This window comes from Atta colombica, unplaced genomic scaffold, assembly GCF_001594045.1.
Source record: "Atta colombica isolate Treedump-2 unplaced genomic scaffold, Acol1.0 scaffold225, whole genome shotgun sequence".
Lineage (NCBI taxonomy): Eukaryota > Metazoa > Arthropoda > Insecta > Hymenoptera > Formicidae > Atta > Atta colombica.
In genome coordinates, this window is record NW_017259322.1 from 808049 (window position 1) to 823015 (window position 14967).

The 14967-nt window shown below is 29.8% G+C and overlaps 3 protein-coding genes across 6 annotated transcripts in view; 2 read left to right on the forward strand and 1 right to left on the reverse strand.

Moving 5' to 3' along the window:
- The window catches only part of LOC108688135 (CD9 antigen), a 16538-nt gene extending 16021 nt beyond the window's left edge, over positions 1-517 (forward strand). The window contains exon 6 of one of the 2 annotated variants that reach the window (XR_001931774.1): positions 449-517. The gene's annotated coding sequence lies outside the window, so the exon portion shown is untranslated. The remainder of the gene's footprint in view (positions 1-448) is intronic. The other variant, XR_001931773.1, reaches the window with a different exon arrangement.
- Positions 504-11781, forward strand: LOC108688136. The gene is given in 10 exon segments (XM_018194267.1): positions 504-817; positions 905-1221; positions 1372-1742; positions 2356-2599; positions 3217-3349; positions 8240-8378; positions 8466-8883; positions 9548-10059; positions 10711-10902; positions 11073-11781. Coding segments are annotated over 10 exon segments (2697 nt in total). The 5' UTR covers positions 504-559; the 3' UTR covers positions 11186-11781.
- A 460-nt stretch (positions 11782-12241) lies between these two features.
- The window catches only part of LOC108688143 (multiple epidermal growth factor-like domains protein 10), a 29974-nt gene continuing 27248 nt past the window's right edge, over positions 12242-14967 (reverse strand). For all 3 annotated transcript variants that reach the window (XM_018194280.1, XM_018194281.1, XM_018194279.1), the window contains 4 exons: positions 14771-14881; positions 14475-14681; positions 14166-14342; positions 12242-14096 (listed from right to left, as the gene is read on the reverse strand). In XM_018194280.1, the coding sequence (XP_018049769.1) occupies positions 13804-14096; positions 14166-14342; positions 14475-14681; positions 14771-14881 (788 nt within the window). In that variant the 3' untranslated portion in view covers positions 12242-13803. The remainder of the gene's footprint in view (positions 14097-14165; positions 14343-14474; positions 14682-14770; positions 14882-14967) is intronic.

Below are 14967 nucleotides of genomic sequence, written 5' to 3' on the forward strand. Positions count from 1 at the left end.
ATTTTGCTTATAACTTTTTAAAATTTTCTTCTTTCGTTTAAAATAAAGAAATTCGTTACACGTTAATCTAGATAATACAAAAAAAAAAATATCATTTTTCATCTAAAATCCAGATGAAGGTAATATATTGTAATAACTTAGATAAAAATAAGGTGAATTTTTCATCTAGATTTTTATATAGATAATTTTACATATCAGCAAACATTGATGACAAGGCTATATTCCATACTAACACAATTGTGTAAACATACACGATTAAAAATTGTCTCTGTCTTTCTCTTAGATTTTAAGAGATAAAATAATAAATTATTTTTAAATAATTAATTTGATTTGTATTTTAGCAAGAATGTATAAATTTATTAAATTTTAATATAATTGCATTGTAATTTCAATATAAATTATATTAAATAATAATAATAATAAATTTATATTACAATTTTGTACATAGATTGGAAGCACAACGCGTGAAGGTCTTCTCGGCCAACGTTTGATTAGTGGTGCATAAGTGTAACGGCGAAATCCTTTCGAGAATACGTTCTTAGCGAAATCATTGATCGCGATGAGGACCATCGTTTTCAGTTTAATATTTTTCTTGATATCGGTATCGATCGCTGGATCAATCAATGATTGCGAGGATCCCAATTTTCACTCTTTGGAGACGTTAGAGTCATCCAAACTGGAGTGTGGTCCAGCTTTCAAGAATCGTTGTCGCTGCTTCCGAACATGCTATGACGGTCACCATCAGTACGTCGTGAATTGTACGGGAACTGGATTTCAGGATACATCCCCACTGGCGCATCTGCCTAATGAGACACAAGTGCGTAGACAATTGCGACCAAAGTCCGCGAACGATTCTATTACATCACGATATTAATGCGACAACGCGTTACATTAATATACGCAGGTACTCATCTTTACGGGGAACGAATTAGAGGAGCTGCCCTGGAACGTGTTCGGCACCTTGGATAACCTGCCGTATCTGAGGGTGATCGACATGTCGAATAACAAGATACGCGAGATACGCGGCAAGGCTTATCACCACGTGCAGCACGTAGAACGTCTTATACTGGACTTCAATGAGCTCTCGTTGGATCCCGCGAGGAATCATCCGAGAGTGTTCTCCAATTTCATTTCTCTTCTAGAGCTGCATCTGACCGACGCTTTCGAAGATGGTCCACCGAGGAATCTGGCGTCGACGCTCCACGATATTTTTGTAAACAGGTAAATCTCAGAAGAATATATAGTGGCAACTATATATATCTATACTATACAAGTTTTCTATACGTAGAATTTCTGCAGCATTTTTTATTTATAATTTTTCTTCCTTTTTTAATAAGAGTTAATTATCAATTATCAAAAAATCTTTCCTAGCAATCTCACGCAGCTGATAAAACTTCATCTCGAACAGAACGAGATCTCGGAGTTTCGAGATGTCAATGTATTCTGTGATCTACCGAATCTCCTTGATCTTCATCTCGGCGATAATAATCTGAATGCGCTGCATTTTAATTTGTCGTGCTTGCATAATCTGCGTTTCTTGGATTTACAACGAAACAAATTCGCAAGAATTCTTGAGCGCGATCTCCACATCATGGACAATCTCGCCAAGCACGATCGAAACGTAACCGTGGATTTTTCTGACAATCCTTTCGAATGCTCCTGCAAGCTCAATCCGTTCATCAAGTGGATGAAGAAGACGAAAGTGTTTATCCGAAACAAAGCCAACTTACAATGCTACAAGGGTATTAATTACTGATAAACGAGATTTTTTTTTTTTTCTTAAGGAAAGAATCCTATAGTAATTGTATGGGAAATTAGGTTCCGATAAATTGAGTTGGTTTTTCACATTATATAATTATAACTTATACAATTTGATGAAAGATGTGATTATCAGGTTTAATAATAGATAATTACTGAATTATTACTATACTATTATTTTTAGCTATTTTTCTCAAAGATGTAAAACTGTGATGTGCAATGTCATTTAACGTTATTTTATATCTTTTACGTAACATTAACAGTTAGATTGTTTTTTTTTATTAAGAGCATCAATATATAGCATCAATTTTATTTTATATATACAATAATATTTATCGTAAAATTAAAATTAAATGAAACATGCATTTAGAAGGATTTACAGAACGTATTAAAGCTTTGTCAGATATATATTAGACACAAGTTTTAAGTCTCTAATAAAGCAATGCTAAAAAATTGTTTATTATCGAATTTGATGTTTATGACATCTGCTATTCATTAGATTATGAGCTATTAATCATATGTGAAAATAAACTTATTACTGGGATCTAATTGTCCAATACAATGGGGTCCTTTTTTATACTCTATTCTCTTTATTAGGTAATGTAAGCTACGACTTCCACGAAACAAAGAATTGCGCTCCAAAGCTCCTAGTTTCCGCTCGGCGAGGAACCACGGTGGTACTTTGCTTCCTCTCAATAGTGCTGATCGCCCTGGTGTGCGCTTTAGTTTACCTACAAAGGACAATGCTTCAGAAAAAAATTGAGCCGGTGCTTGATTCGGTCAGCAAGAGGGTGCGATACACCTCAATAGCGAATGGTGATACTCGCGAGGATGTGTGAACGTAGAAAGAAGAGAGAATCTGCAAAATGATAAGTTTTTGCTTATCGAGCGATATCGAATTGTGATTAATGCTATTTAGTATTCAATTTAATATTACGATATGTAATCCGTTTATATATATAAATAAATATTATTTATTACAACATCTCTAAAATTTATTTCTTAAGGATCACAAAAAGAACGGATTTGTTAAAATATATAAAAATTAGGCCAGATGTACATCAAAGAATAATTATGTTGAATCATCTAAATTATATTAAATGCTTAAGTTGATTGTTAAAATATCAAAATTTTTTGTAGCATTTTTATTAGAGATGCAACGAATATCCGGCAATTAAACAGTATTAGAGCTACTATTAGAGTTTCGAAAATCTGCATAGGCACCTGCGTCGACAAATGACGTGATATTTCTTTCTTATCAATGGCTATCGGAGCGCCGACATCTTAGTCGAGATTAGATAATGCGTATAATATGTTTTAAGCTATCTTGAGATTGCTGTTTGTTCAAAGCGAGGAAGTATTGCGGAATCGCTTTAACGAATTACGAATGTCATATTGTTTTAATTCTTTGCATAAACATCGCGCCGTGCATTATACTTGTGGAGCATTTGCATCGAGCTCGACAGAAAAGATGCCACTCGTCGAGCGACTTCGTCTCGATGAGATCGTCAGTTCATACCCAGAGCTCGGACCGACAGCTCCGGATGGTGGATACTCGTGGTTTGTTCTTCTAGGTGTTGTCTTCATTCAGGTTCGATCGCCACATGTGTATCTTAATAACAAAGTTGCGTTTTTATTCAGAAATCAGATTTCGGCGTGATCCTACATTTAGCATTAAATACTCTGTGTGTGTGTGTGTGTATGTGTGTGTGTGTGTGTGTGTGTGTGTGTGTGTGTGTGTGTGAGTGTTGCTCTTTTTTAAATTCTTTATTAAAATTATATCACATTTGTTTATATATATGTTAAAATTGATAGAATTAAAATTATTAAACGTAACTGGATAACGAAATAAAAAAGAAATAGTAGGTATTTTGACGCAATACAAGGTATTTAGAAACATAACATATAACCGAGTAAGTTCCAAGAAATAAATCAAACACTTAAAATAAGTCAATGTAAACCAACACAATATTAATGAATAAATTACAATTAGACGTTTCAATCTTATTTTGGGTTTTTTATCTTCAGTACACTAAAGGTTAATAAATATTTCATTTACAATAAAATCAAATTGTTCAATTGAAGATGTTCGAATGATGATTTTTAAATTTGAATTAATTTCACAATGTGCTTCGAGTTGATATTCATCTCAACAATCTAATTTTATTGTAAATGAAAGATTTATTAATCTTTTATAGTGTACTGTAAATACATTGTAAATGATTCAAAGATAAAGTTGAAACATCTAATTAATTGTAGTTTATTTATTAATATATATATTTTATACATGAATATTCTATATTGGCTGACATTAGCTTATTTTGAGTTTTTAATATACATAGCAATAATGTATTGACATATATTGCAGTATGTTTTACTTTATTCATTATGAGTAAATGATGCGCTTTGTAATGCGTTAAAAATAATTTTGTTCCAGATGTTACATTGTTTAAGATGTAAGTTCGCTGGATATAAGGAATGCACGAATCAAACAATGATTTTTCGATAACAATTTGTTATACGATAGAGTAAAGGTGGCTATAAGAGTATGCATCATTTAAATCAGTCTAAGAGTACGCATAGTTGAAATCTCGCAACAGTGATTTAGTTGGTATTACAAAGTCTTAATGCAAAGTTGTAGAAAATTTACTATATTATTTGATTACGTCTCAGAAATAAAGGTAAGTTAATATTTTATCAATTGTTACAATAATTTTTTGTTTCTAGATTTTAAGTGTTTTATTGTCATTGAAATATTCAATAAAGAACTTCTTGTATATCTTATTTTTAAAAGGTACACTTTCTATTGTTTATAAAATAATATATAATTGTTATATGTCTATTTTTTGTATGTTGCAAACATTTATCAATTTTTTAATAAATTGTTTACATGTCATCCACAGTACAGAATTTGCAGTAATATTGCAAAACTTTGCAATATTATTGTAATATGCAATGTTGCTGCAACTTTTGTGCAACTTTGTGCTGTAGTTACCATATTTTTTATCTAAATATGAATAACTAATAAATAACTAATGACTTTATGTCATTAAAAATAAGTAGTTTTTGAAATTATTATTGTTAAAATTTTTAATTACATTTTATATAATAGTAAATAAATTTATCGTAAAACATATGTATTAAAATTTATTTTTTTCTTTTGAATTGTTCTATATATTATATACATATATACATATCTGTATTTTCTTAAAGTAATGAGAAAATATAAAAAGAATAAACTGAAAGAAAACTTAGCTTAAGAGTAATAAGTAATTAAATAAAGAATTAGTTAATTAAAGAGTAGTCTTATTTTTCAAAGTTTAATGCTTAATATCAATATAATATGTATATAACGCTTAATATCAATGTAATATAATGTAAATTTTTGCGAATACATTTTTTAGTTTTATAAATTGCGCGTCAATTAAATTAAATTTATAGGTTTTTATAAAATACTTATTAGCATTGTTATTAAAATTGATGATCAATCTAATCTCTCTTCAAAATATTATTATTCCAACTTCAATTTATGAATATATATTTTATTGTGTTTAAGTCCGATAAACTAAATAGATGTATAGTTTATATATAATTTATATTGTTTATAAGACTGAAAAAAAATATATTTGTACAAATTTACATATAGACAGATAAGAATTTTCTAATTAAATATTTACTATCAAGTGAGAAATAACAAATGGAATCAATATTAAATCGACGTCGAAATCATCAAATTGATATGTCAAACCGATGTCATTTCTTACCGGGTAGAATTCTAGTTAAGATAATTATTGATATAATTATTCTAATAAAGATAAGAATTTTGGTAGATTTTATCAGAAATATTGTATCAACCAGAATTCCGATTATCTCTACAACTAGAATTCTAATACATTTATTTAAAAAATTCTGATTCGTCCATTTTCAATCAGAAATTTTTTTCAATGCATACAAAACCTATTCTGGTATTAAAGGAAAAATATTTATATGCAATTACTGTTAAATTGCGTACTTGTGTTCGACATTGTATACACTTATCCGACATCATTGCATACTCTCTTAGACGTCCTATCGGGTAAGAGTACGCAGTTTTTCGTTAATATTATTTTATTACTTTAATTGATGTTTAATTTTTAATCTTGGTATCCTGGTATTTTGTTATATGTATACATATAACAATTTATGATTATGGTTATTATTATGTTTGCAAGACTCTTAATATGCATTCTATGTAAACAAATTATGTTTATTTTTAAATAAAATTGTATTATAGGTTAAAAGTTTATTTAAAAAAAAAATGTACGTACTCTTATCTGCCTTTCCTCTACGTATATCCATATTATTAGTGTTTATATTGTAATAAGTAAGTTCCAAGTATTTCTACATTTTTTATATACGTTTACTAAATACCACATAGTGCCTTTCTTGGAAAAAAAATTTCTAATAGTATCTTTTTTATATTTTTAATAATTTTATTGCCATTTATTCAGTATGTTTAAAAATTTCTCGTACTTTAAATTTATGAAAATTTCTATAAAATACATCTTAAACTATTTCAGATTTATATGTTTTTTTTTTTACAAAAATTATATTATAGAATGATAAATGTTAGAATATTTTAGCATTTATATATTTATATAAAGAATTGCAGAAAAAATATAGATTTCCTTAACAATTCTGAAAAGTATTCTAATTCGTATAAAAAAGTATAAGAATTTTTTTTATATAAAAACAAAGAAGGGCTAATGAGAGTTTATTCGCGGTACTTCGTGCGAGAATAAAAATCAGTTTATTACAAATTCAAATGAATATAATTAAATAAGCATAGATTTTTTCGGTTTGTCTTCGCGAGCCATCATCAATATGTCTAACATTTATTACAATTTTCTATATCCTTCATGGTGAGATAAAAGAGCGACAAATCAATCTCATCTCTATTACATTGATACGAGGTTGGCAAGTCAAGTGGCAACAAATAATAGATGAAAGTCCGTATGGCATGAAAATTATAACATCAAAAATTAATTAAAATTAAAATTAATAAAGATTCGCTGATTATCCATAATATGTGAGAGACATTCGCGACAAACGTTCTTATATAACGGTTAACAATCGAATTTTTATATTTGATATTCTCGAGAATTGTTATTTGTTTTAATTTTTTTTTAATCAAAATTATATTAGTTAAATTTTTATAATTTGCCAAATTATTTTTAAGAATTTTTAATATTTCAACTTTATAAAGATTTCTGAAAAATATCTTAAATTTCTTTAAATTTTATTAGAAATTAGAATACAAAAAATATTTCTCATATGTCATATATAGGATGCATTTAAATTTAAAATACTTGAATATTTTAATTTTAATAAAAAGCAATTAAAAATAAAATATTCCAGAAAATATATTATATTTCTTGAAATTATAAAACTCATGAAATAACAAGCTAGTTAAAACCATTTTTAAATACTAATCGGGTTATTTAAAAATGGTAATCGGACAACGTTCAGATCACGTTTAAACCACCAGTTCTCGTCCGATCACTGAAGTTAAGAAACGTTGAGCACGGTTAGTACTTGGATGGGTGACCGCTTGGGAACACCGTGTGACGTTGTCCCTTAATTTTTTATTTTTTTCCAAACTAGAAAAAGGAAATGGAAAAAATACAAGATACGAAATAAGACTTAATTGATTTTAATAATTAATATGTATTTTTACACGCAGAATAATTAATTAGAGATATCATAATTAGAGATATCATTTTACGTGAAAAATTATATAATATAAATATCGATGACATTTATAATTATAAAATCGATTTTTTTTGAAAATTGATTTAATCATATTATTTGTCCCCTTTTTTAGACGATACAATTTTTTTTCCTATAAAACATTTTTTTCTAAAATGTTTTTTTTTTTTTCAAATATTCAAATGTCTTAATTTAAATGCTTATATATAAAGAATTCTAAAAAAAGTAGATTTTTTCTAAAAAAAAAAATTCTAATTTGTATAAAAAATCTAGGAAATTAAAAAAAATTTAAACATTAGCCTCATAAAATAATTTTCATAATATCTAAATTTTCATAATATTTAAAAAAATTTTTCATATTTTAAATTTATATAAAAATTTTTGAAAAATAACTTAAACTTACTTTAGATTTTATGTATTTTTTTTAAATAACAGATATAATCAGTACCTAATCTTAAAATATTTTTTCGAATTTATTTACATTCACATTAAAGAATTTTAAAAAAACATACAGATTTTCTTTTTAGAAAGTTAAATGTTTCAATTGATATAAAAAAATCTAAGAATGCTTTTTACAAAGTTATGAAATTATACAGAAATTCTGAAATTTATATACAAATTCTGAAGGATATAAAGAATTCTAAGAAAAATTTTTACCAGAAATAAAAAAGAAAAATAAATAAATAAATTTGCGAAATACGTTTGTGGAATACTATGCTATTGAAATGTATAGATCACCGTGCCTAGCGTCCTGTCGATGTACGGCATAGTACGAGGATATTTAGTCAGCAACGATCCATCGCTTTACTTCGATCTGTGGAGCGAGGTCACTTTGGCGCCTCTATTATTCGTTGCTTTTTGGAGCTTAGCAGGTATTCATTTTATATCAGTGTTTATTTTATATAGTATTTATATCGGTTCCTTATTATCATCAACTTCCCCTATTTTCAATTTTCCAGATCCATGGACCAAGGCCATCACGGATCTAGCGTCGATTCCACGACTGGTTGGTATCATCGGCGTGGCTCTTCTCACCACGGGTGTCATAGCTTCCGGATACTTGGCGACCGGTGGAATGGGCGCATATTTAGCCGGTTTGAGTGCCGGTGCGGTGATGGGCATAGGGGCGAGTTTCGTGATTGTTGAAAGCGAAACCGTGCTGCGAAAACATTTCAGGGTGAGACTGCCGTTGGTGCTGATGCTGAAGAACATTGCCATGTCCATCGGCTTCACTCTTGTGCCGGCACTCACACAGTTCCTGCTTGCGAAAACCGACCTAAAGACAGGACTTTTGCTGATGACGATTACCTTTATTCCTACTGCCTTAGGCACTCTGATCTTGCGCTTTCCAACTCCACAGCGAGCATCCCCTTATAGGTAACAACAGAGGATATTCTTATCCCGTTTCTAAATTGAAACTCTCGCGCTAATTTCTAGTTAAAGCAAAGAATCGTCTGTCTGAAATTTCTCTTAATTCATTAAATCAAGGAACTATTACATACTTTTTTATTTTAAATCCTTGTAACTCGGACTCTAATCAAAATTTATAGACCGTAATTGGTATTTATTTCCAAAAATTTAGTCAGCGATGGTATGAAATATTTTTAAAAAAGATAAAGATTGTAAGTAGAGATAAAAAATCTTTTTCTTTGTTGACAATTCAACTATTAAATTAGTTTCATCTTTTTGAATAGAATAAATCGATGTATAATTATATTATTTAATACCATCTATTTTTTTCACTTATATTTCTTTCATTTATATTTTAATATTTATATTTATATTTTCACTTTCATTTATATTTTAATATTTATTACAGTTATATCAATTACAGTTTAAAAAATTTGATTAAGCCTCAAATTATAAGAATTTAAAATAAAAATGGACATATGTGTCTTCTGAGATTAATGGATTAAAGAGATCTTAATACTGCAATCTTTTAATATTGCAAAATGTTGTACTTTCGTAAAGTACAACATTTTGCAGTAAGTAAAATTATGCATACGACAAATTGTAGATAATATCGCGTTTTCATCAACAGATTACTTCTGACCGACGAGGATAATGAATTGGGCAGGATATCTTCGGATAAAGAATTAGAGTTTGATCAACGGAATAATGGTACAGATAACATCGGCTACGACAGTGACAAACAGGACAGTAATGTAGGGGCTTTGTTTAGCGAGGTGAACAGCATCTACACTTATCAAGAAGCGGACGAGGACGTCGAGCTCTTCGTCAATCCGACCGTGCAATCCGACGGCAAGTGGAAGCAAGAGTTTCATGTGGCTCGCTATTTCAAATTTTGGGCGGTCATGGTGACGTGGACTGGGATGAAGTCCAGCTCACTCTTCTTCTGGATTCTGATACCCAGCTTATTTCTGCAACGAACGGAGCCATTTTATTGTACTGACTGGGTAACATTGTTGGTGGCTGCAGGTGTTGGTTCTTTCATACCCAGCATCGCTAGCTATTGGTTCATCGTCACTACCACTCAGTATAGAAGAATATATTTCGGCGGCGCCTGTTGGCTTAGCAGTATTATTTTGTTAAGTGCGTGAGATGTGCATAAATTTTGCTTTTCTTCAACATTTCGAAATGATATTACATTAATATACACTCTTAAAAAAATGTGGATTTAACATGCGTCTATACGTACGTAATTCTTATTATGTTGGTGTTAATATATAAACACTAGGATTTTAAATATATCCATACCATATATTGTAGTATCAGCACTAATGTGGTGAAAATTATATAAGCGCCACATATTTTAAAAAAAGGTGTGAATTTAATACTTATACGATCTATATAATTCTAATTCCTTCCATGTTAGTGTTAAATTAACCAACGTGATATGTTTAAAACTGCTGATGTTTATATCAACATTATCATGATATAGATTTAACACCATGATAGGTGTGTAAATTTAAAACCCATGGTGTCAAAATCATATCATGTTGATATTAATTTAACATCAATACAGTGAGATTATATAGATGCTGCATGATGTTAAGTTCACACCGTTATTTTTTAGAGTGCATGATATCATCCCATGTTTTTTAAAGTGTAACGTTTAATGATATTTCATTAATATTAATCAATCTTAATATTCATTGTTAATATACCGAATTGTTAAAACGCGAAATAAGACGATCGATCTCATTGTATTATTTTAATTCTCACCAATTTCTTATCTTATAGGTTTAAGTTATACATTTAACTATTACTGGTTTCTAACGTGTTCGCTGTTCGGTGGTGTCGGCATCAGCACTTTGCTCGTCTGCCAAGACTTAGCGCTCTGCGACGTGCTTGGAAATCAATTTGCGCATCACTCTTACAGATTGTTGTCTACTATCGTCGGACTGAGCGTGCTGGCTTTTTGCTTTATACACAGTACGTATCTTGAAACATCGATGTTTATTTGTTCTCTGTTTTTTTTGCCATTTTTTTTGACAAAGATTTATAAATTTAATTTCTTTAGTGTACGCAATGCGCCTAATACAATAGTAATAAATAATATACGGCCAAAGGTCTATAAAATTTATACAATCTGATGATTGCAGACGAGAACATATGCCTTCGCATAGTTGCATTGCTGCAATTTCTTGGTGGATGTTATTGGATCGTGCCACCCATCTGGGAAATCATACGTGCGGGGAAGCTGAGAGAAGGCTAACAAAAATCATTATATGCTGCAATAATTCGTCAATATTTAGAGCGTTAACATTGATGATAAAAAACACGATGAATTCTTAAATACCTTTCAATAACAAGAAATATTCTTCTGGAGTAATCGTAAGAATGCGAGTACGAATATTTCGTATGTAATTTGTGTAATTGGAATATGTAACTATTTAATCCTTTACGTCATACATTGATTTATGAATTGCAATTGATTTTGAATTATCAAGAATGTAAGGCAATATTGCACGCAATGAGGAGTGAACCTTGCATTTCTTATAATTTAGACGAGGTGCAATAGAATAAATATTTTTACATTGTATGATTGTCTAGGTGTGATCACAAATAGTATCGTAAAACTTTTATTAAAATATCTCTTTAATTATCGTTAACGTCAAATTAACAATGCACGGTATTATCACTGTGATTTATACTGTCTTATTTAATTAACAAATTTATTCTATTAAACTGTCCATCATCATCATTTTGCAATACGAATGTGAATTTTTATTTCTGACATATTTTTGCCTACTAAATACGAATCCGTTGATAAAATTTGGCTAATTACAATTTTAAGAAAAATGGCGTCAAAGAGGCATTATGATACCTTATGGTATTTATAATATTTTATTTTTTACTTAATTTATTGTATTTATAAAATGTATTCATAAAAACTAGATCTTATCTGATTTATCTTATTTTAAGACATACTTGATTACCCCAAATAGCACAGAATATTCTATGAATATTCTTATAAAATATAAATGTCTTTAATTTCAAAATATTTTAATTAAGTATTCTCTGAATGTACATAGAATATTCTATTTAGAAATTTATATTTTTAACAAGAAGATTTATAAAAAGAAGACAAAATGTTCCTTACGATATTCGAGTTAATGAACTCTATGAGCGCAGTATACTATAAGGACAAGATCAGGCCCATATAAAAATAAATAGAATATTTGTGTGCTATCTAGAATAATACCAGAATCAACAATATTATTAACAAATTATTAGAACCCTTCTAAATGCTTTTTTATAATCTTTTTATTAATTGCAATTTTGATTATAAATTGCAATATTGATAAATATACGCCGACGAAAAATGTCGATATGATAAAGGATCCTCCACGATATAAAATCTTCGTGTATTCACAAATTTTTTTCATATTCATGATTTGATTTCTTATCACCACAGTTATCATTGCCAGTTTCTTAAATTACTTATGCCAGTTTATAATTGCCAGTTACTTAAACTTTTAGCAATAACTACTTTTGGCAATATGTATATGCACATATATCAGATAGATATATAATAATTTAATTAAAACTATACTTACGTTAGAAAGAATATGTTTATATATACAGAGAGATGTTCATCTTCTCATCGCTCAGATGGGTAATACATGGAAAATGAGAAAATGATAGAGATCGATATCTCAAATGAAAGTTAAATATTAAAAGAACATGTCAGAAAAATTTGTTTCGAATTTTTCTGTTTCACATACCAAATGTTTTCATTCTAATACTGCCGTAATTTTAATTTACCAGACAAAGACATGATAGCGCGTGAATATATTTTATATATAGATATGTATAAAACATTCAACATAATTTTTACAAAACTAGTTCATAATTATTACTAGTTAATAATTGTTGTAACTATGATGTAAAAACTTACTTAAAAAATTTGCTTAAATGATAAAAGTAATACCACAGACTTGCGCCTTGGGGATGGGTGATACAGAAAAAAATCTCGATATTTTGTATCGCAATGTATAGTGAGCAGAAATATTGATACACCAAAATATCGACTGAATAATTTATTACTGATATTGCTGATATCAGTATTGATTTAATATTTTTATTTTTATGATATGCGTATCGATATGCGCATCAATGCGTAAAAAAATTGATCTTTTTGAAAGAAATCGTTTTTGAGGCTATTTCATTGATCTTTTTGAATAATTATTCTAATTAGAATTTTTTTAAATCAGATAACACACATTTGGACGTCCTTCCTAGCAAGAAATGAACTTATCAAATAGATGTCAAATCGACGTTGAATTAATATTTTGATTCGGCATCAATTTGATGTTGAAGTGACGATCATTTCTCGCTGGGTTGTGTGGGCGCGACAAGTATCGTTACATTCTGTGCGCTCTGCATAGGAGACAATAGAAAAACTAATCTAATCTAAAGTTTAGTAAATTTTGCTCTGATTGATCAATTTTCAATCCAATTTCAATTAGTATTAAACTACTTAATACTTAACGTATTAAAAATTCGTATTCCTATTCAAATGTCGATATACATAAGTGTCGAAATACAAAATATCGAGAAAAGTCGATCCAAAAATATCGATATTTAATATATTGGTGCTGTATCGCTCATCCTTATTTGCACCTTATGAAAAGAGAACACAGTCTTCCGACCGCGAGCGTAAATAAAGCTCATTCAAACCTAGGCCTGTATTCTGTAACTCGTTATGCAGTCCTTATGTGCTCATAACGACAGTTGCACAGCTTTTTTACTATATAAAATATTTGCAGTTACAGAATACAGGAGCTGGGCAGTTAAAAACGAAACGCGAGGAAACGCTACGTCGAATTTTTAGGTATCGCCTAATTCCGGATCCTTGTCTATCACTTTGCTAGGTCCCGGATTGTCGCACGACTTAGGCAGGAAGCCATTGGCTGTCCGACTCGAATGAGGCTTTATATTCCAGCTTACTGGCCGCGGCTGATTTAGCTCGTCATATTCCGATTCATTGTTCTGCTTAATCTCATCATAGACGTGTTCAACTTTCTTGCCGTCCATCTCATCGATGCTGTGATACACATTCAAATTTGGATTTCCCATATCGGCATCTCTATTCTTCAAATCATATTGCAGCCCGTATGCTCCTAAGCAGTAATAAATTGATGTAGTCGTGTTTTCTTTATTTTATTTTATCGTTAATGGAAATAATATACCTTTACAATCGTCTTCATCATCAGTACAACTGCCTAAACCAAATTTAGCCTTCTCAGTGTTTATATTTTTGTGGAAATTATTCCGGAATTGGAAGTTGTTCAGCAACGTAGTCGTGCCATCGTCGAACTTTGAGGACCCTTGATACGCATATACTGGATTGTCGAATTGATTTCGATCTATGGCAAAAGTTATAATATTTTAGATTTCTGTGCTGGAAAATTAAATTCTTCGGCGATTGTATAAATAAATTTTTAATTTAATAAAATTTTTAATTTTTACGATCAAAAATAAAGAAATACTTAATTTACCTGGCGGAGATACAGGCTCAGCTGTGTATTGCACCTGAGCTATCTCGCTCTTGAGATCAGCCACTCGGCGACGATGGTACATCCATGCAGCGAATAAAACACCAATTATAACAATAGTCGCAAATATGGCTCCTACAATATGCCCGTATCCGCCATCTTCCTTCTCTTGGATATTACGAGAGAATAGCTGCTCGTCACAGTTCTCACCTAATAAAAATAATTTATCAGTCACTAGCGGGAAACCCACAATTTTTTATACAGAGTTACTTCTTTAAGAGCGCACTTTAATAATGTACCTGTATATCCATGCCTGCAAATACAACCTTCAGCTGGATGACACATGAAGAAATCGTTTTTACATTCGCAAGATTCCATACAATGGTCACCATAATATCCTTCCGGACAAACTGAAATTGGCAAATATCGTATGTAAATATAAATTTATTAATAGAGGTTCTTAAAGGTTCTGTATATTAATCCGTATATATTAATA